The 22523-nt window shown below is 42.9% G+C and overlaps 1 protein-coding gene across 2 annotated transcripts in view; it reads left to right on the top strand.

Annotated features, from left to right (window-relative positions):
* Positions 1–21492, top strand: part of SEC24D (SEC24 homolog D, COPII coat complex component) — a 255374-nt gene extending 233882 nt beyond the window's left edge. For both annotated transcript variants that reach the window (XM_033938041.1, XM_033938046.1), the window contains exons 22-23: positions 11748–11837; positions 18852–21492. In XM_033938041.1, coding sequence (XP_033793932.1) covers positions 11748–11837; positions 18852–18992 — 231 coding nt within the window. In that variant the 3' untranslated portion in view covers positions 18993–21492. The remainder of the gene's footprint in view (positions 1–11747; positions 11838–18851) is intronic.
* The last annotated feature ends 1031 nt before the right edge of the window (positions 21493–22523 follow it).

The following is a 22523-nucleotide window of genomic DNA, read 5'->3' as shown; positions in this document are numbered from 1 at the left end:
AAATAACAGAGTTACATTACTAAACTAAACTAAACTAAACCTTGGGTTTATAGCTCGGCACGGTTTACAGGAAGAAGGATGAGAGAGGAACTACAGTGGAGAGATTAAAGAGTTAGGTGTAAAGGGGAAGGTGAGAGGCCTAAGAGGGGGGAAGTGTTACAGTTTTGAGAATAGCCAGGTTTTTAGGTGTTTGCGGAAGAGTTGGAGGGAGCTTGAGGTTCGGAGAGGGGAGGTGAGGTTATTCCAGATCTCAGTGATTCTAAAGGGGAGGGATGACCCAAGTTTGCCTGCATGGGAAATACCTTTTATGGAAGGGAAGGATAGTTTAAAAATTTGGGAGGATCTGGAGGAAGTAGGGGTTGGGGAGTTCCAGGATAGAGGGATAACGGCAGGAAGGATGCCATGTAGGATCTTGTAGGCCAGACACGCACATTTGAAGTGGATCCTGGGGATTACATTACATTACATTAGGGATTTCTATTCCGCCATTACCTTGCAGTTCAAGGCGGATTACAAAAGAATTATCCAAGATATATTACAACAAGAACTTATTAAAAAAAAAAAAAAAATTGGTCATTTTCAAAAAGAGTAAGAAATGGGTAAGGTTATTTGTTTGAGGTAGTTGGCTTTAGTGAGAGGTGGAGTTTGAGACTTGCGGTATTATTTATTTTTTCAGAGTTTTCTTGAAGAGTATGGTCTTTATTTCTTTTCTAAAAGTCTTGTAGTCGAGGGATGCCGTCAGTAGATTGGCGATTTGGTTGTCTAGTTGATATCTATTCATCACAATACTTTTCCAATGGCCCCCAAATCTTTGCAAAGTTATTATAGTTCCCTTTTTGTAACGCTATTGCTCTTTCCATCTTAAAAATATGGCATAACGAATTCCACCAGAATGTATAATTAAGATTTTTGTGATTTTTCCAGTTATTGGTAATATGTTGAATGGCAACCCCTGTCATAATTAATAAAAGTTTGTTGTTATGTGCCGATGTTTGACTCTTTTTCCTCATAGCCATTCCAAATAAAACAGTATCATAGGAAAGCGCAACATGATTTTCCAATAAAGAATTTACTTGAAACCAAATTGAATTCCAAAATAACTTGATATAGGGACAATAATAAAGTAGATGATCTAGTGTCCCTGGTTCCATATTACAGTGCTAGCATTTATTGGACTTAGAACTATCTAATTTTTGTAAACGAACAATATTTCAATTCTATTCACCCTGTTGAATCGATATTTTTTTTTTAATTTGATTCGCTTTCAATGACACATCTTTTTAAGTTTAAACATTTAACCAAGGCAATATGTCAAAAATAGGAACATCCAATCTGCATGGGTCAATGATTGGCTGAGTGACAGACTTCAGAGGGTGGTGGTTAATGGTACCCTCTCTAAAACATCAGAGGTGACCAGTGGAATGCCGCAGGGCTCGGTCCTGGGTCCACTCCTTTTCAACATATTCATAGGGGATCTGACTCAAGGGCTTCAAGGTAAAATAACACAATTCGCCGATGACACCAAACTATGTAATATAGTAAGTGAATGCAGTTTACAGAATTATATGGCGCAGGACCTGCTTACATTGGAAAGTTGGTCCTCAACCTGGCAGCTAGGCTTCAATGCTAAGAAATGTAAGGTTATGCACCTCGGAAGCGGAAATCCATGCAGGACGTACTTCTTGAACGGAGAAACTTTAACTAGGACTTCAGCAGAACGAGATTTAGGAGTAATCATCAGTGCAGACATGAAAACTGCCAATCAAGTGGAGAAGGCTTCATCTAAGGCAAGGCAGATATTGGGTTGTATCAATAGAAGTTTCGTCAGCCGAAAGCCTGAAGTCATAATGCCGTTGTACAGGGCCATGGTGAGACCTCATCTGGAGTACTGTGTGCAATTCTGGAGGCCACATTACAGTAAAGATGTGGCGCAGAATTGAATCAGTTCAACGGACGGCCACCAGGTGAATACTCAGGGCTCAAGGGTCTCTCGTACGAAGAGAGAGACTGAACAAATTGCAGCTCTACACTCTCGAGGAACGTAGGGAGAGGGGAGACATGATCGAAACATTTAAGTACCTCACGGACGTGTCGAAAGTGGAAGATGAATTTTCTTTCTCAAGGGACCCTCGCCACAAGAGGGCACCCGCCTCAAAACTCAGGGGCGGAAAATTTCATATGGCGACACCAGAAAGTATTTCTTCACAGAGAGAGTGGTTGATCATTGGAACAAGCTTCCAGTGCAGGTGATCGAGGCAGACAGCGTGCCAGACTTTAAGAATAAATGGGATACCCATGTGGGATCCCTATGAGGTCAAGATAAGGAAATTAGCTCATTAGGGCATAGACAGGGGGGTGGGTAAGCAGAGTGGGCAGACTTGATGGGCTGTAGCCTTTTTCTGCCGTCATCTTCTATTTTTTCTATGTTTCAATCTATAACATAGCTTTAAAATTTGTTAGAAACATGGGTGGTGCCAGCCAGGGAAGAAGGCCAAGAAGAAGGAGAAAGCCGCTGGCGCTGGCTAACTGCCTACATGACGTGCCTCTTGCCAAGTCCATCTCTTCCTTTCCCCCAAGTCCATCTCTCCATCATCTCCTCCAAGTCCATCTCTCCTCTCTCCATCATCTCCCCCAAGTTCATCTATCCCTCTCCCACAAGTCCATCTCCCCTCTCCATCATCTCTCCCAAGTCCATCTCCCCTCTCCATGATCTCCCCCCAAGTTCACTCTCCTTCTCCAGTCTCCCACCAACTCCCCCAAGGCCATCTCCCCTATTTTGTCATTAAAATTTGTTGCCGGTAGCAACATAGCGATTCTACAGAGTTCACCTGCATGCCACTTCTGGCGTCTTCTCTCCACTTGGCCCACCTCAGTGAAAACTTCCTGTTTCCGCTTGGGCGGCCACAATGGAGAGGAGACACCCAGACTAGCAGCAGGATAGTGAATCATTTTGCTACCGCTGCTTTTGCAAGGAATTAAAAGATAGATGCGGGGAAGGGGAGGGGAGGAGAAATGCTCCAGGAAGGAGAGAGCCATCCAACCAATAAAAATGTAAAAGTCAAGAGAATCCAGGAAGATGTGGGCTCACGTTGCTGAAGGCAGATCAATGCACACAGACTGGCTCGGCACTCAGGCATTCCATTTTCCAAAGTCCTTTCGTCTGATGTAACTTACTGTTTCGTGAAACATGAAGTTACATTAGATGGAAGGACTCCAGCATAGGAAAGCCCGAATGGGTCTCTAAACTAAACTAAACCTTAAGTTTATATACTGCATCATCTCACGGAAGTAGAGCTTGGCACGGTTTACATGAACTTAAAAATGAGAAATGATAGGAAAAGGTTTACATAAGTTTATATATAGAGTGGAAAAGTAAGAGAAAAAAAAGAAATACATGTTAGAGAAGAGCCAGGTTTTAGTTGCATGTGGAATACAATGGAGGGAGCTCAGGTTCCGCAGCGGGATAGTAAGGTCATTCCAGAGACCTGTGTGCTAATTCTGGAGACCACATTACTGTAAAGATGTGCTCAGAATGGAATCAGTTCAGCGGATGGCCACCAGGATGGTCTCAGGGCTCGGGGGCTTCTCGTACGAGGAAAGGACTGAACAAATTGCGGCTCTACACCTCTCGAAGAACGTAGGAGAGGGGAGACATGATTGAGACATTTAAGTACAATCACGGGACGCGTCGAGGTGGAAGGACGACATCTTTCTTCTCAAAAGACCCACGACCACAAGAGGGAATCCGCTCAAACTCAGGGGGGGGAAGTTTCGTGGAGACACAAGGAAATACTTCTTCATAGAAAAGAGTGATTGAGCAGTGGAACAAGCTTCCAGTGCAGGTGATCAAGGCCAGCAGTATCCCTGACTTTAAGAATAAATGGGATACCTATGTGGGATCCCTACGGGGGTCAAGTCCAGGAATAGGGTCACTAGGATAAAGTAAAGTGGCAGTATAATTAAAGGGGTCAGTTGACTCCAGGGGCAGACTTGATGGCAGACTTGATGCTATAAGGGCTATAGCCCTTATCTGCCGTCATCTTTCTATGTTTCTATGTGATTTTGAATAGAAGTGATTTTCCCAGTTTACCTGCATGGAGAATTCCATGTAGGGAGGGGAAGGATAGTTTTTAATCTTTGGGCGGTCCTGGATGGAGTCAGGGCACGGGAGTTAAAGGAAAGTGGGATTAGGGAAGGAAGGATGCCGTGAATAATCTTAAAAGCCAGGCAAGGAGCATTTGAATTGGATTCTGGAAATCACTGGGAGCCAGTGAAGATTGGCCAGGAGTGGGGAGACGTGGTTAGATTTACGTTTTGCAAAGATCAGCTTGGCTGCAGTATTCTGAATAAGCTGGAGTCTTTGGAGGCTTTTTTTGTTAAGCATAGGTAAATGGCATTGCAGTAGTCAAGTTTGGAAAGGATGATGGATTGGATGAGGATGGCGAAATGTTTTTGGCGGAAGTAGGGTCTTGTTTTCCTTAGCATATGGAGGCTGAAAAAAGAGCATGATTTTGGTCAAGGAGTTGAGGTGGTCGATTGAGGGGAGAGAGAGGAGGTCAATGATGATGCCAAGGACCTTGCTTGAGAACTCAAGGTGTAAAGCAGCGCCTGAGGGTTAGTGCGAAGAGGGTAGGCAGAGGTGTTCTAACTTTGGGCCAAGCCAGAGTAGTTTGTTTTTGGATTCATTTAGTTTCATCTGTACCGAGAACTCTCCTTGTAGTTTGTTCGGAGGAAGTTCTAGTAGATGTATAGTGTACCCTTACTTCACCACAGGCAAAAACTGAAGTATTGGTAGTGGAAAGTAGTCATCATTAGTGGTAGAGAGTGAGTGGACCTCCGATGGGCCTGAAAGGAGGTATAGAACATTGACTAGTCATTCCAGGAGTGCTCCAAAAGACTGAGTCAAGTCCTGATAAGTAGAAGTTTGGGATTTTTGAGAACGTTGGTTTATAGGGTGCTTTAAAGCTGGAGTTGTGGAAGACACTGATGGCATAGTGTAGCACCATTTAAAGGATGTATTCGACTGTTTAGATCAGGGATGTCAAACTCAATCACATAAGGGGCCAAAATCTAAAATACAAGCTATTGACCTCGACCACAGACTACAAAACCTACAAAAAGAAATAAAAACCCTTCTATTCAAAAAACATATAAAACCGAACTAACACAATCAGAACTGTCCCAAGCATCACCTGCAACTACTCCATATGTACTTAGAAACATAGAAAGATGACGGCAGAAAAGGGCTACAGCCCATCAAGTCTGCCCACTCTACTGTCCCACCCCATTAAGTCAGAGTGCTGCTCGACCCACGTAGAGATCCCACATGGATGTCCCATTTGTTCTTAAAGTCGAGTACGCTAGTGGCCTTCTGATGTCATGACAATTCAGGCATAATTTATGTTATGTTATGTTATGTTTGGAATAAAAGAAAATTTTCACTGCCTGTTTCTATTCTGACCATTTATTCCGTTTCATGGTCATTACAAAAAATATTTTTTTACATGGGGGGGGGGGGAAGGTGTCAAAAAATGATGGGCCCCGGGTGCCACATACCCTAGGTACACCACTGCTATTCTCTACTCGATCATAAGAACATAAGAACATAAGCGTTGCCTCTGCCGGGTCAGACCAGGGGTCCATCGTGCCCGGCAGTCCGCTCCCGCGGCGGCCCCCCAGGTCCATGACCTGAAAAGTGTTCCCTACCTAACCTAAAATATCCAACCCTATTCGCTCAATGTCCTGTAAGGTAAACCTCTATCTGTACCCTGTTATCTCCCTTCGCTTCCAGGAAGTCATCCAGTCCCTTTTTGAACCCCAGAATTGTACTCTGTCCTATCACCTCTTCAGGAAGCGCGTTCCAGGGTGTCCACCACCCTCTGAGTGAAGAAGAACCTCCTATGCATTCGTTATGAATCTGTCTCCTCTCAGTTTTTCTGAATGACCTCTTGTTTTAAGTTGTCCCTGCTAGTCCTAAAGAATCTGTCCCTCTCCACCTTCTCTATGCCTTTCATGATTTTATAAGTTTCTATCATTGTCCCCTCTCAGTCTCCGCTTCTCCAGGGTAAAGAGCCCCAGCCTGTCCAAACCCGTATCGGCATATGAAAGGTTCTCCATACCCTTTATCATCCTCGTTGCCCTCCTCTGGACCCTCTCGAGTATTTGCCATGTCCTTCTTGAGGTATGGCGACCAGTATTGGACGCAGTATTCCAGATGTGGGCGCACCATTGCTCTATACAGTGGCAGGATAACTTCTTTTGTTCTGGTAGTGATACCTTTTTGATAATGCCCAACATTCTGTTCGCTTTTTTTGAGGCCGCTGCACATTGTGCCGCCTGCTTCATTGTGTTATCCACCAATACCCCCAGATCTTTTTCTTGGCTGCTTTCCCCGAGGTACCCTCCCTCCCATCGTATAGCTGTACATGGAGTTCCCCTTCCCTATGTGCAAGACCTTACATTCTTCCACATTGAAGCTCATCTGCCATTTTTTTTGCCACATCACTCAGTTTGTTCAGGTTGCTCTGCAGTTCTTTGCATTCCTCAACAGTTCTGGCCCTGCTGGAGAGTTTTGTGTCATCCGCGAACTTGATAACTTCGCACTTTGTCCCCGTTTCTAGATCATAATAAATATATTGAACAGCAGTGGTCCCAGCACTGACCCTTGTGGAACACCACTTGTGACCCCTATCCAGTCAGAGTAGTACCCCTTTACTCCTACCCTCTGTTTCCTGTCCGCCAGCCAATTTTTGATCCATCTGTACACGTTCCCTTCCACCACGTGACTCCACAGTTTCTTCAGTAAGCGTTCATGGGGGCACCTTGTCGAAGGCTTTTTGGAAATCTAGATATATAATGTCTACTGGGTCACCTTGGTCCAATTGCTTACTTATCCTCTCAAAGAAATGCAGTAGATTTGTCTGGCATGATCGGCCTTTACAGAAACCATGCTGGCTCGATCTCATCAGATTATTTTTTTCTATATGCTCATTGATACCTTCCCTGATCATTGATTCGACCATCTTCCCCGGAACAGAGGTTAAGCTCACCGGTCTGTAGTTTTCCCGGTCGCCTCTCGATCCTTTTTTGAAGATCGGTGTAACATTCGCTATCTTCCAGTCCTCCGGATTACCCTGTTCTCAAGGACAGGTTGCAAATATGCTGCAGTAACTCCTGCTGTTTCATCTCTGAGCTCTTTCAGTATTCTCGGGTGGATCCTGTCTGGGCCCGGAGCTTTGTCCGTTCTTAATCTATCTATCTGCCTGAGAACGTCTTCGAGGCTTACCTCCATGCATGATAATTTCCCCTCTTGGTCTCCCCTGAAGATTTTTTCCGGTTCTGGCACACTGGATGTGTCCTCTATTGTAAAGACCGACGAGAAGAACTTGTTTAGCCTACCAGCCACCTCTTTTTCCTCTTTCACCATTCCCTTCTGGTCACCCTCATCTAGGGGCCCCACCTCCTCCCTCGCTGGCTGTTTCCCTTTCACATATCGGAAAAATGGTTTGAAATTTCTTCCTTCCTTTGCTAGTCTCTCCTCATACTCTTTCTTGGCTTTCCTGACTACTCGGTGACATTCTTTTTGTTGCTTCCTGTGCTCTCTCCAGTTTCCTTCAGTTTTGTCCTTTTTCCACTTCCGAAATGATTTTTTCTTGTCTCCTATCACTTTCTTTACTTCACTGGTTATCCATGCAGGGTCCTTTGTCTGATTCTTCTTGGAACCTTTCCTAAATCTTGGTATATATAGGTTTTGTGCCTTGTTTACTGTGTCCTTGAATAGGGACCAGGCTTGCTCCACAGTCCGAGTTTCCTTGGAGCTGTTTTTGAGCTTCTTTCTCACCATTTGTCTCATGGCATCATAGTTCCCCTTTCTTGAAGTTAAATGATGTTGCCTTGGTTCTCTTTCCCATAGGTAGTCCTACTTGCACTTTGAACTGAATCATGTTGTGGTCACTGGTTCCTAGTGGTCCTATGATCTCCACATCCTTCGCGGGGCCTTTCAGCCCATTGAGGATCAGATCCAGAGTCGCTGATCCTCTCGTTGGTGCCTCGACTACTTGACTTGGAGATCTCCACAATTACATCTTTTTCCATCTGCCAACAATCACAAACTTTAGCTCTTCTGCTTCCATCTCCATTCTCCTCATTGGCTGGAATCAGATGAATTTCTTTCAGATGGCACAGACAAGTTCCTACATATGTTCCCTACAAACCATATGATTTGGAAATCTTTATTCCAGTTTTAGCAGAATCCAATCACCATGATTCTCATGGCTCCATGACGACCTGATACAACCCTGATTAACTTTCCTTCTTCAACTCAGTGTCAAGGAACCAATTCTTCTTCAAAACTTTCAATTGTCTTGACTCATGGTGAAAGATCCCTTCTGCCTATCAACCTACAGCCTGGCTCCTGGCTCCCTATGTGTAATAACTTCCATTTCTCTGTTCCAGTGTCAAATACCATAACTTTTAGGTACAACTTTCCACACAGAGATACTATTGATTCATGTGGACACATTTTACCTTCTGATGTCACCTACAGGACTTAGCTCCAAACATATGTCCTATATCAGTGGTCTCAAACTCAAACCCTTTGCGGGGGCCACATTTTGGATTTGTAGGTACTTGGAGGGCCGCAGAAAAAATAGTTAATGTCTTATTAAAGAAATGACAATTTTGCATGAGGCAAAACTCTTTATAGTTTATAAAACTTTCCTTTAACAGTTAAAAAGGAAAGATATATAAACTATAAAGAGTTTTACCGCATGCAAATTGTCATTCCTTTAATAAGACATTAACTATTTTTTCTGCGGCCCTCCAAGTACTCTATTTTATTCTGCAGCACTCACATTTTAAAGTTCAATATCTTTTCTTTCTCAAAACTGGCACATTTCAATCACTAAATTGAAAACAAAATCATTTTCCTACCTTTGTTTGGTAATTTCATCAGTCTCTGGTTGCACTTTATTCTTCTGACTGTGCATCCAATACTTCTTCCCTTCTTTCAGCCTCCTGTATGCTTCCTCTCTTCCAAACCTCATTCCCTCCCCCAACTTTTTCTTTCTTTCTCTGTCTGTCTTTTTCTGATTCCGTGCCCCATTTTTTGCTTTGTTTCTGGTTCCCTGTCCCCCCTCCTTCTTTCTTCCTTCCTCTGTGCCCCATTTTTTGCTTTTTTTTTCTTGCTCCCTGTCCCCACCCCACCTTCTTTCTTTCTTCCTTCCTTCCTGCCCTCCCCCATGCCACCGCCGCCGTGGAATAGGCTGCTGCTGCTGCCGCTATCGGGAACAGGCTGCTTCTCTTCTGCACCGGGCCGACCAACTCTCGCCGCCCGACGTCAATTCTAACGTCGGAAAGGACGTTCCGGGCAGCCAGGCAGCGATTGGCTAGCCAGAACGTCCTCTCAACGTCGGGCCGCAAGAGTTGGTCGGCCCCGCAGGGAAGAGAAGCAGGGAGATCAAAGAACACGGTGCCAGCCTGATCCCCGATGGCAGCAGTGAGAAGGGAAGGGAAGCAGGTTCGGCACCACTACTCTAGACGAGCTGCGAGCCGCACTCTAGGGAGAACAGTGCCCCCCCCCCCCTTGGTACGCCACTGGAGCAGCAGCGTGTGTGGCCGGCTCGTTCGTTCAAAGCCGCGGGTGGTGGCTCCTTGCGAGATCCGTGCCTGCGTCTGAAGCCTCTCTGATGTTGTGACATCAGAGAGGCTTCCGATGCAGGATTGGATAGCACAAGGAGCCGCCAACCCGCGGCTTTGAACGAACGAGCCGGCTGCTGCTCCAAAAGGAAGAGAATGATGCCTCCAGACCGCAGGCTGCAAATAAAACCTGGAGAGCCACATGCGGCCGTGGGCCTCGTGTTTGAGACCGCTGTCCTATATCATCAGTGCTGGATTACCTTATATGTCTCTTTCATACTAGTTAAAAAAAAAAGAGAGAAGGCAAACAAAAGCACCTCAGTACATGTTTATCTTAAGCCTACCAGTGCCTTTCATGTGACTTTGAGCATCATATCCATGAAAGGACTAATGATGTCAAAACTTCCAATCCCTCCTCCAGCTGTTTGGATCCTACATGTTATCTTCTCCATTGGATGATGCCTCTATTTGAAAGATTTACGTCTTCATCTCTCAAACATCTTGCTTAGACAGTAGTCTACTCATTTTGTATCACTTCTACACACCGAGTCAGTGAATTCTAATACCTGATCCACCTTCCTCAACCATTTCTCATGATAGAGTTATTCTTCTTACTCAACTTCCTACCAGAAGTAGTCTTGATCTCAACAAGTTTATAGGATTTCCTGCCTTCTTTTCCAGACCACTTTCTCATCCTGGGAGACCTGTACTTCACTCAAGACTATAAACCTGCATTAGATTACTGTCTACATCGAACTAAGCCTTTCAAAACTACATCTCGTCTGTTCCTGTCCTTCAAACCCAACAGACTTGGAGCTCCTGTAATCAAGAGGTCAATCTCTCCATAGTTAACGGACTGCATATCATTCTGCCATACTCGGGTTGGGCTCTCACTGGAAAGTCATGTTATAGCACACAAACTAAAAATAATGTCAGCCTCAGTAGTTCACTCCATTCCTCTACCATTGTGGATATTTATAACTTAAGAACATAAGTGCCCTATTTGAGTCTAGCCTTACCTGCATATGTTCTGTTCCAGCAGGAACCCATCCAACCTTTTCTTGAATCCCTGGAGGGTGTTTCCCCTATAACAGCCTCTGGAAGAGCGTTCCATATTTCTACTACTCTCTGGGTGAAGAAAAACTTCCTTATGTTTGTACGGAATCTATCCCCTTTTAACTTTAGCGAGTGCCCTCTCATTCTGTTCACCTTGGAGATGGTGAACAATCTCTCTTTCAATATCTTGAATGTTTCGATCATGTCCCCTCTTTTCAAGGAGAAGATGCCCAGTTTCTCTAGCCTCTTATTGTATGGCAACTCCTCCAGCCCCTTAACCATTTTAGTCACTCTTCTCTGGACCCTTTCGAGTAGTACTATGTCCTTTTTCATGTACGGCGACCAGTGTTGGACGCAATATTCCAGGTGGGGGCATACCATAGCCCAGTACAACGGCAGATGTTTGTGATCTCTTTTCTTAATCATTCCTAGCATTCTGTTCACCCTTTTCGCTGCCGCTGCGCATTGCACTGATGGTTTCATTGACTATGGGTTCTAAACCATACTTTCACATCCCATTTCTGTCTGGAGACTAATTCCAGGTGGGATAGTCAGTTTAGCTAAATACTTCTACAAAATTTACTTTCTAGTCGCCAGCTTCCCTCCATCCCATTCATAGTAGCTAGGGAGTCCCATCTGTGAAAATATGCTGCCTGCTTGTCCTGGGATAAAGCACAATTATTTACCTGTAACAGGTGTTATCCGGGGACAGCAGGCAGATATTCTCACAAACCTCTCACCTCCCCTAGTTGGCTTCTTAGCTAGTTTATTGAACTGATGGTCCCATGAGCTGACATCAGGTAGGAAGATGCTCACACATGTTGCAATACAGGCGGTCTTGAGACTTCTACAGAGGTTAAAGTGACAGTACACTTTTACACTGTCTGTACTGGGGCTCCTTGGATGATTCTCACCTATCTGTGAGAATATCTGCCTGCTGTCCCTGGATAACACCTGTTACAGGTATGTAACTGTGCTTTATTGTTGGGAGAAGACATGTGTATATATAAAATGCATAATTATTTTGTCTCATAATCATATGTTTGACAATGCAGACGATACTTCCTGAAGTGGACACTCTTTACTCCAAAAAGCTCAGATGGGTACTGGAGTTTATACAAAAGGATCGGCCTTACACAATGAAGGTAGGATCTGTTGCATAAGAAAACGTATTCAGTGATTTGAATGTTGCATGTGCAAAAAATGTTCATTGCCCTCATTACTGGCAAACCTATTTGATATAATGATCTATATTATGGCTGCTCATTAGATACCATTTTTGTCTTCATTGCTCTTAAGTGCAGGAAAGGGTTATGTTCATGGCTCCTGAGATATGGAGCCTCTTGCCTGAAAATGGAGCTCTGAAGATAAAATATGATATTTTATGTGTACCATGTCATGGGGTTTTCATTTTATGAAACTTAAATTGCTAATTGCTGTAATTTAACTGTATTAAAGCCCTCACAGCTTCTCATTTGGTCAACTCTGTAGAAGAAAAGCCATTCTCTTCTGGCTTGCAGGCTCATGTTCCAGTTACAGCGCAGACTGACTCCAGGTAGAATGAACCGTTGACAGAGTAAATTGCTGCCTAGTCAGCAGCCTCTTCCATTTGTTCTCCAGAGCTCTGATCCTGATTCAGGCCCTGATGTTCTAAGCTTACCGTGTCTTTAACAATCGACGCTAAACCAGATCTAACCGGTTTAGCATTGAAGTATTTCAGCTACCAATGCACAAATCGGCTAATCACAGTCTTTTCTGTAGCAGCCTCTGATAATAATTTTGAAATGTATTAAAATGAGCATTCCAGGCGATGCCCAGACATTGCCTAATGATGCACAAAATGGAGCACTGGACTTTGATGCTCCAAATTTAATGGGAGGTCTTGATGTGCCAGTAGTATTGTTACATGTGTGTTAGAAGCAAGTCTCATGTACGTTTGTTTAAAGTTCAAAAACAAAAAGGTTGGAGTAAAGGCATCATGTCCTGCTGAAGCAATGTGGAATCTGGCATATATAGATCTTGTATTTTCACATTTGTATGGCTTGCTTGGAGGTAGTTCTCTGCCCCCTCCTCTCCCTCCCTCCAATGGGATCAACAGACACTTATCACATGCACCTATGATGCACTACAATAAGGCACAGCTATGATTCATGATCATGGGTGCCTATGATAGCCTTTCCTGGCATATGCCTCTTTCCGTGAACTATTCAATGCATGTATCAGTCGCTTTCTCCAATGTCTGATCAGATGGGATTTCCGCAGACTTCTGCAAACCTCATTTGCATGCAAAGTTCTTTGAGCATCACTTGCTGTTTTGAAATCAGAAAATTTACCGACAATACAGTGACCCACAGGATTTTAACATAGATCTTAGAGCATCTGGGGCCTCAATTCCAGTCTCATTGAGTTCAAACCATGGGTTGAGACCAATAACACCTTCCCTCTGCAAGACTGCAATGGGACTCTTCCTGCTACCAAAACCTTCACCTCACACCTACATTACTGCAACTTGCATCTCACAGGTCTTCCACTAAACCATCTCTCCCTTCAATGTGTTCAAAATTCTGCTGCATGATTTATATTATGCCAATATTGCTATGCTCATATTAGCCCTCTGCTCAAGTTACCGTACTTCAAACTCCTCTTATTTGACTTACATGTGCATTCACTCTGCAGCTCCTCAGTATCTCTCCTCTCTTATCTCACTCTATATTCCTCCCCAGATAATCTATTCATCAGGGAAACCTCTTATCTATACCCTTCTCCTCTACTGCCAATTCCAGACTCCATTTCTTTTATCTTGTTGCTCCATATACCTGGAATAGACCTCCTGAGTCAGGATGTCAATCTCCATCTCTGGCTGTATTAAAAATCTAGGCTAAAAGCCCACCTTTTTGAAGCTTCTTTTAACTCTTGAAATTTTATTCACTTGTAGAGTGCCCATGTCTATTTTAATCATTCCCATCATAAGCAATTTCCTAAACCCTTGTTTGTCTGTTTTGATTAGATTATAAGTTCTGTTGAGCAGGGAATGATTTTGCAGCAGCGGGCCGACATCTTGATCGGGAACCTGCTCCGGAGAGGCGTGCGAGCACCGCTCCGCCCCTCCCCCGAGCCAGCAGGGAGAAAGAAAGATTTTGCAGCAGCGGGCCGACATCTTGACCGGGAGCCCGCTCCGGAGAAGCGTGCAAGCACCGCTCCGCCCCTCCCCCGAGCCAGCGGGGAGAAAGAAAGATTTTGCAGCAGCGGGCCGACATCTTGATCAGGAGCCCACTCCGGAGAGACATGCGAGCACCGCTCCACCCCTCCCCCGAGCCAGCAGAGAGAAAGAAAGATTATTCAGCAACGCCAACGGCGCACGGCCATTTGGTGCGTGGCTAAGGCGCACAGCAAAGGCGCGTGCACTTAGTGCACGCCTTTGTGAAGCGACCTCACAGATTGGACCCAGCGTATAAAAAGACAAAGCGGATAAAGAGCCTTACGGATGATAAAAAGAGAACATCACACAAGAGGTTATATTAATCCAGAAGAATACTGGTCACAATATGAACTGCAAACGGAGATAGAAGAAGGAATCGATTTCTGGGATCACTGGACGACAACCAGCAGATCCATTTTAGATAAAATTGCCCCTAAATGTAATAGCAAAAGCAGTGCAAATAAATATAACAAATGGTTTGACACCGAACTTCTAAAAATGAAACAACTAGCTAGAAGACTGGAAAGAATTTGGAAAAAAACAGGAGAATTAGCAGACCGTAACAATAAAAAATCTACAAACAACTGATAAAAGACAAACGTAAAGTATTCTACTCTACTAAAATCAACTTATCTTGCAATGGTTCACAAGGAATCAATACAAAAGAGCTGTTCAATCTGATCACGAATTTATTTGACACCGCTCGCTACACTCTACCCGTACACTACACTAAGTTACCCTCTGCGAATTACTTAGCATTGCATTTTGATTCAAAAATTAAAAACCTAAGAAACAACTGTTCAACAAACGACCCTAGTGATCATCAAATAGCTAACATACAAGGAAATGAAATACCTGGAGTTCCTTTCAAGACTTAGAATGGAATAATTATACCAAACTATATAACAAATACTCTAAATCTTATTGCGTTCTGGACTCATGCCCCCCAGAAATTATGAAAGCGGCGCCTTTAGAATTTAAACTATCGTTGCTGCAATACTTAGCCCATAACCTAAAAAATGGGAAGTTCCTCACTAATAACGGTCACATAATAATAACCCCAATCCTAAAAAATAGTAAAGAATCTTCAGCCCTAGTAACCAACTACAGACCAGTAGCATCCATTCCATTTATTGTAAAAAATCATGGAGGGATTGGTACACACCCAATTGATGGAATATCTTAATCAGTTCTCTCTCCTATATGAAACTCAATCCGGTTTTAGACCTTTTTTCAATATGGAGACAGTAATTGCGGCTATTTTAGACAATCTGCGCCTACTGTTTAGCAAGGGCCTCAATGCCCTGGTCATGCAATTCAATATGAGCTCCGCCTTTGATCTGGTAGACCATGGGAAAATGCTTCAATGCCTGGACGCTATTAGTATCAGGGATGAGGTGTTGAACTGGTTTCGCGGCTTCCTCATATCCTGTACCTATCAGGTACATTTCAATTACGATCTCTCCGATATCTGGAGCAATCCATCCGGTGTGCCGCAGGGGTCACCGCTATCCCCATTGCTTTTCAATGTCTACATGTCCTCACTAGGTGTGCAATTAACCCTGCTGGGGATAAAATTATTCAGTTACGCAGATGACTTTATGATTATCATCCCATTTGCTGACTATTCCCAAAGCTTCAGAAGCTATAAACGTGATGGAGCAATAGATGACAGACTTCAAGCTCAAACTTAATTCAGAAAAAACGAAATTCTTTGTTGCTTCACCACATCCGCTTGACACCAAAACACCACTATGCATCAATGAACTTAGTTACCCTATTCAGTCCACCATGAAGATACTGGGTGTAACTCTGGATCAATGCCTAACCATGAAAGACCAGATGGACTCCTTAATCAGAAAGGGTTTTTTCACTCTCTGGAAACTTAGATCCATGAAATCATATTTTGATACTTCAGCATTCAGAACCCTGGTTCAATCCCTCGTACTAAGTCAACTTGACTACTGTAACATCGCCTATTTAGCAATTTCCCAAAAGAATATGCGACGTTTATAATTAATGCAAAATGCGCAGTCAGACTAATCTTCGGGCTAAAGAAATTTGATCATGTGACACCCTACTACCAGCAGTTGCATTGGCTACCGATGGAAGCACGCATAAAGTTTAAGTTCGCCTGCCTCTGCTTTAAAGTACTATACGGACTAGCCCCTAAATACATAACTGACCTTTTCTCCTTCTCAGCCAACAGACACAAGAGAAGCTCACATTCGAACTTCGTTTCCCCCCCAGTTAGAGGTTGTAAACTGAAAAAACACCATGAACACCTTCTCTCACATCAAGCAGCATTATGGGGTAAAGATCTAGAGCAATTGCTCTCGCCCACTACTTATGAGGAATTCAGGAAGCGTCTAAAAACATACCTGTTCCTGAAGTATCTAGACAACTGACCCGTACATCTCTTTCTTCGCAATAATGGTTTTCTTGACCTATTAATCATTCTTCCACCTCTCTTAAGTTCAATCAATTTGTACCTTCATTTAATCTTTTGTAAACCGCATAGAACTTCACGGTACTGCGGTATATAAACTGTTATTATTATTATTATATTTTGTGTATATCTAGTAACACTATAGAAATGATTAGTAGTTGTAGCTATTTCAGGTTGATCTACTGTTTAATAATGTCAGCAGGATCACCTATTACATTACATTACATTAGTGATTTCTATTCCGCCATTACCTTGCGGTTCAAGGCGGATTATATCCAAACTAAAACAAGAATTACATTCAAAATTTGAAGGAATAGAATAAGCGATGACATAAAATTTTTAAGGTAATAAAACGTTGGGTAAAGAGTTACCAACGGGAAGTAGAGATCTTTAGGAGATAAGAATAGGGTAAATTATGGGGTTTTAGATAACATTTGGTAGATAGAAGAATATTAGAGAGTACTAAGGGTATAGAGTGTTCCCACACAGGTCTTGTAGGGTCCACAAGGCTATCGGAGCACAATTTTTGGAGAAGTTCTCAAAAAGTGCATTTACAAAGGGCAAAGCTATTTTGGTGCTTTCTGCTATTTTGTGGTCTTGTCTACATCCAAGCACTTCAGTTAAAAGGATCAGAATAAACATTGTAGCCATGGTACCTGTAAGAACTAAAATCTTTCAAACAATCATCAACAGAGAATAAAGTTTAATAAAATGCACAGAAATTTTGAGGGGCATAATCAAAACATATGTCTAAGTCCAATTTAGGCGTCAGCACTGGGAAAATGCCCATTTTAAAAAAATACATCTAGGATTTTTTTATTTTTTAATCATTTATCTGGACTTCCTGGCTATTGTTCATCCGGACTGCTAGGACGTTTATACCACATTTTCAACCAAAATTTTGTTCAAGTCCCAAATGCCCAGAACAAGACCATTTGGACATGGGATAACTTGTAATGGACTGGCCTTTCTCCTGTCCAACAGATCTGAAGAATGATAACTCTTATTGCAAAAGACAAATGAAAGACTGTGAGATCTACATAAGTGTTAGTGCCAATTGCACTCAGGTAGGTGGATATTTCTGTTCCACCTTATTTTTATGTTATGTTCCTATTGGTATTGATTGTCATTGTTAGGAGTAGAGCCAATTTGGCTTTGTTGGGGAGTTCCCCATGTCCCTCCTTTTTATTTTTCCTTTTATAGTGCTTTGGTATAAACTGAGGAGCAGGAACACAGAGACAAGGGGTAGAGCTGAAAAGATTTGCATGATGCCTTCTACACAACTCATAATTAGAGGTGAATAATGCCCTAGTTCAAGACTCGCATGCCTTTCTACTAGAAAGGTTATTGAGGTAAGAACCTAATCTTCCCATGGATTTGGGTGGCAAACCAAAGCCGATTACATATATTTATATGTAGGCACTTTCTCTGTCCCTAGTGGGTTCTCAATAGAGAATGGCATGGGGACAAATTTTCCACATCCCCATCCCATCCCCATGAGTTTTGTTGCTGTTCCTGTCCCATTCCTCTAAGCTCTGCCTTAACCGCACAAGCCTCGAACACGTATGATTTTAAAGCGTTTGAAGCTTGTGCAGATGAGGATGGGGTAGGGACAGGAAAAGAACTTGCAGGGATGGGGAAAAATTTGTCCCTGTGTCATTCTCTAGTTCACGATCTAAGTTTTGTTTCTGGGGTAATGGAGGGTTAAATGACCTGCCCAGGCTCACAATAAGCTACAGTAGCCATTAGCCATTAGGCTACTCCATCACAGAATTATTGCTGTTGTGTGAAGGTAAATTCATATAAATAAAAGATCATTAAAAGTGCATTCGCAGCATTCAGGGCCAATGAGATTCTGATGCATTGTCATCAGCCATGTCACTGTAAAAGAGCAGATCTAAGAGTTGAAAAGTGATTAGGAGAAGAGTTTCTCTTAAAACAAGAACAGGGGATGGGACTTGCTGGAACACTTGTTCTGTGTGGTTTACATGGGCCAAGGACGTGTTAAGTGACTTGCCCAGAGGAATTAAAACTCAACCATAGGGTGAGCACTAGGCCACTCCATCACTAAGGTTCCCATACCCTTTACCCACAAGCGACTCCCACTCCACCACTGGCCATCGTCTTATAACCTTTGATATGTTAACACTAAACCATGTTTAAATACACCTTGTCTTCTCTCTCTCTCTCTCCTCTGTATAATGTACCCCCTTCTCTTACTCTTCTACCCCTGAAAACCACATTATGCCACCTATTAGATTATGAATGTAATTCTGTAATCTGCCTAGAAACTAAATGATAGTGCAGAATAGAACTCCTTCAAATAAATAAATTATAACATGAATGAATAAACATGTTATTTCCCATTCTCGTAGTGGCTGTTTTCCTTTGGAGCAGGACAGAATTAGCGTTATATTTCCCACAGTACCAGTGGCCAGAGTAAATGTGTTATTTTCCATTGTAGCACTGGCCATCTTCCTCTTAAGTAATAACACATGCTTTCTTTTGCAGTTTGTGTTAGTGAAACAGAGAGACAAGGCTGAGCTGACTTTCCGGCAGTTCCTCGTGGAAGACAAAGGCCTTTACGGAGGAGTTTCCTACATGGATTTCCTGTGTTGTGTTCATAAAGAAATTCGTCAGCTACTCATATAATCAGAATCTTTCATCTCTCTGAGAAAGCTCCAACTTGCAATCACTGTTATACCAGCATTTGCCTCTCATTACTGTGCCTTGCTCTCATTTCTGTTTCCCAGCAATCTGTGATGCTTTTCTCGATGACTTACTTTATTAACCGATAGAATGGGACAACATGTGCTCAGGTAGAAATCTTACATGGGGGAGGGGTAATGTATTATACGGAGACATTACACAGTTTCAAACCATATGCAGCTGAAGTTGCATTGCCTTTCAGAAATATTGCATGGTGCAGGTCTTGGAAAAGTGCACCTTTTTAGACTTGTCCTAATCCTATGTACTTAAGCTTCAACTAAAATTCATAGCCGAGAAAGAACTTAGAATTCAGTCAAACTGATTTTTTATAAACACAGATGCTTTATTGCTAAAGATGCAAAATAGAAAAAAACTTACCATAGCCCAGCAGAACTGAAGATATGTGATGTGCCAAGAGGAAACTCACGTGCTATTAGTTTACAGCCATTTTGGAAAAAGAGCTCAGGTAGACTAAGTTACCCACTCCAAAACATCTTTTCCCAAGCCACTGTTGAGAGCAGAAATTTTGTACAAATTGGAATATCATCATTCTTCCCTGGCTGCTACAGCACAAAAGGACTTCTGCACAGAGCAGCAGTACAATCCGAAAGCAAGGCCTAGAGCCGGGAACCTGCACACTCAATGCACCACGCTAGTTACCAGCTAGTCTGCTTATCAAGCTATATGTTGCCACGTAGCTTCTAGCTTGATAGAGAGAGAAAAGAAACAGAGCAGCCTGTAGGCAAAGTGAAACAGTCGGTCATGTTTGTAGATTCTTTGCCAAAGGCTAGGCCCGGGAGCCTTCTCCTTCAGTGTTAGCTCTGGTCTTCAGCTATGGGAACACCACACTCTTACCTGGGTTCCAGGACCTCTTACTAAGCAGTAGAGAAAGCCTCAAGAGATACTTCTGAAGGCCGCTTTAGTTGGATTCCTCTACATCCAGGGATCAACACACTTTGTTTTAAGCATGTCAGTTTTTCTGGTGCACGCCATAGTACAATATTGCCAGACTGTGTTGATGTATTTATTTAAGTACATGAGGAGTGAACAGCTATAATTTATTGAGGCTCTGTGAGGAGTTTATGCTGAAACATCTGGCATAGGTCATAAACCACTTCAAACTTAACGGTACTTTCAGTATACAGAGCAACCTTGCTTCCACTCCGGTGTGAACTAAGCCATTTAAGAGTGAAAATGTTATCCACAAAATACTTTTTGATACCATTCCTCTACCACAATGAAAGCATTTTTATTAGAAAGGTTTCTATTCTTCTTCCGTGCAGGAAGTTCTCCTGCTGCTTCCCTTATAGAGAATTCAAAGTAAAACAAATGTTTTTTTCCTTGCCATCTGACATGCAGAGCAAAGCATGCACCAAGACTGCATCAATCCAGCAGGCAGCTGCGGGAAATGCACATTCTTGGACTTTGCTCTAGACCAGACGTGCAAACTACGGCCCTTGGGCCATATCCGGCCCGCCAAATTTGTCTACTGTATTTTTTGCTCCAAAAGTGGGTGGAAATGTCAGTGAGTTGTATGCAGTGAAGATACAAATTTTTTAACTCTCCCCATACCTTTTTAAAACATCACCCGCCCCGTTGTACCTTTTAAAATACCCCTTATAGCCTGGTAGTCCAGCGTGTATCGGCAGGAGCAAGCTTTCCGTGCTCCTGCCTGGGCCCCGCACCACTTCCTGAATGGCATGTTAAGTGACTTGCCCAGAGGAACAATGAGCTGCAATGGGAATTAAAACTCACAACCATAGAGTAAGCACTAGGCCACTCCATCACTAAGGTTCCCATACCCTTTACCCACAAGCCACCAGCAGAGGGCAAACATGTAACTCCCACTCTACCACTGGCCATCTTCTTCTTATAACCTTTGATATGTTAACACTAAACCATGTTTAAATACACCTTGTCTTCTCTCTCTCCTATGTATAATGTACCCCCTTCTCTTACCCCTGAAAACCACATTATGCCACCTATTAGATTATGAATGTAATTCTGTAATCTGCCTAGAAACTAAATGATAGTGCAGAATAGAAATCCTTCAAATAAATAAATTATAACATGACTGAATAAGTCTGTTATTTCCCATTCTCATAGTAGCTGTTTTCCTTTGGAGCAGGACAGAATTAGCATGGTAGAAATCCTTAAATGGCAGCCAGTGCAGTTTATGGTAGAAAGGGGTGATGTGTTCTCTTTTATTCAAGCCAAATATAAGGCGGATGGCGGTGTTCTGAACCACCAGGAGACTAAAACTGATTCAGAACACCGCCGTCTGCCTTATATTTGGCTTGAACAAAAGAGAACACATCACTCCTTTCTAAACTGCACTGGCTGCCATTTGAATCCAGAGTCATATTCAAGTTTGGTTAATAGACAACAACGCGGAAGACAAAAGCGCGCGCCGAAGAAAATTACTGTTTTTAGGGGCTCCGACGGGGGGTTTTGTTGGGGAGCACCCCCAGTTTACTTAGTACAAATTGCGCCGGCGTTGAGGGTTTGGGAGGTTGTAACCCCCCACATTTTACTGTAAACTTAACTTTTTCCCTAAAAACAGGGAAAAAGTGAAGTTTTCAGTAAAATGTGGGGGGTTATAAACCCCCCACAACGCGGCGCGATTTGTATTAAGTGGGGGGGTTCCCCCCGTCGGAGCCCTAAAAACAGTAATTTTCTTTGGCGCGTGCCTCCACGCTGCGCTCAATTGTCTGCTCGCGCCTTTGTCCCAGCGCGCTTTTGACCTGGCACCTTCAAGTTCGCATGCCTCTGCTACAAAATTGTATTTGGCCTATCCCCAAGCTACCTCAACCCTCACCTCAAGCTAAATCACAACAATAAGAACTCTCGCAGAATTCATCTGTTCGCCTTCCCCTCCCTAAAACTATGTTGTCTCAAAAGGTTCCTTGACAAAACCTTCTCCTTCCAGGCAGCTAAACAAAACTCATGGCTAGCCCAAATGGTACTCGACACCCCCACCTACCTTGACGTCAGAAAAAAACTCAAAACTCACCTATTCCACGGACAGAACCCTTAACTCACCCTCACACCTCTTCAACTCCAATCAACACAAGTGAGCCCCCCTCCTTCCCTCTTATCGTTCCCTCCAAACCTATTAATTTCAAAGACCGGCATATTCCTAAAAATAAAATATTACCTTCCTATTGTACATTCTTGTATATTCCTGTACATGCCTGTATATTCCTTGTACATTCCTTGTACATTCTTGTATTTTCCTACCAACTTCATTGACCACGACATTCCTAAAATGTTAACTCAAATTATCTCTCCATTGTAATCTTAATTAATTGCTGTGAACCGCCTAGAACTCTCTGGGTATGGCGGTATACAAAATAAAGTTATTATTATTATTATTAATAAAATAAATAAATTATAACATGACTGAATAAGCATGTTATTTCTCATTCTAGTAGTGGCTATTTTCCTTTGTAGCAGGACAGAATTAGCGTGATA

The sequence above is a fragment of the Geotrypetes seraphini genome, chromosome 1, assembly GCF_902459505.1.
Source record: "Geotrypetes seraphini chromosome 1, aGeoSer1.1, whole genome shotgun sequence".
NCBI classification, from domain to species: Eukaryota; Metazoa; Chordata; class Amphibia; order Gymnophiona; family Dermophiidae; genus Geotrypetes; species Geotrypetes seraphini.
This window is presented reverse-complemented; position numbering and strand designations above follow the sequence as displayed.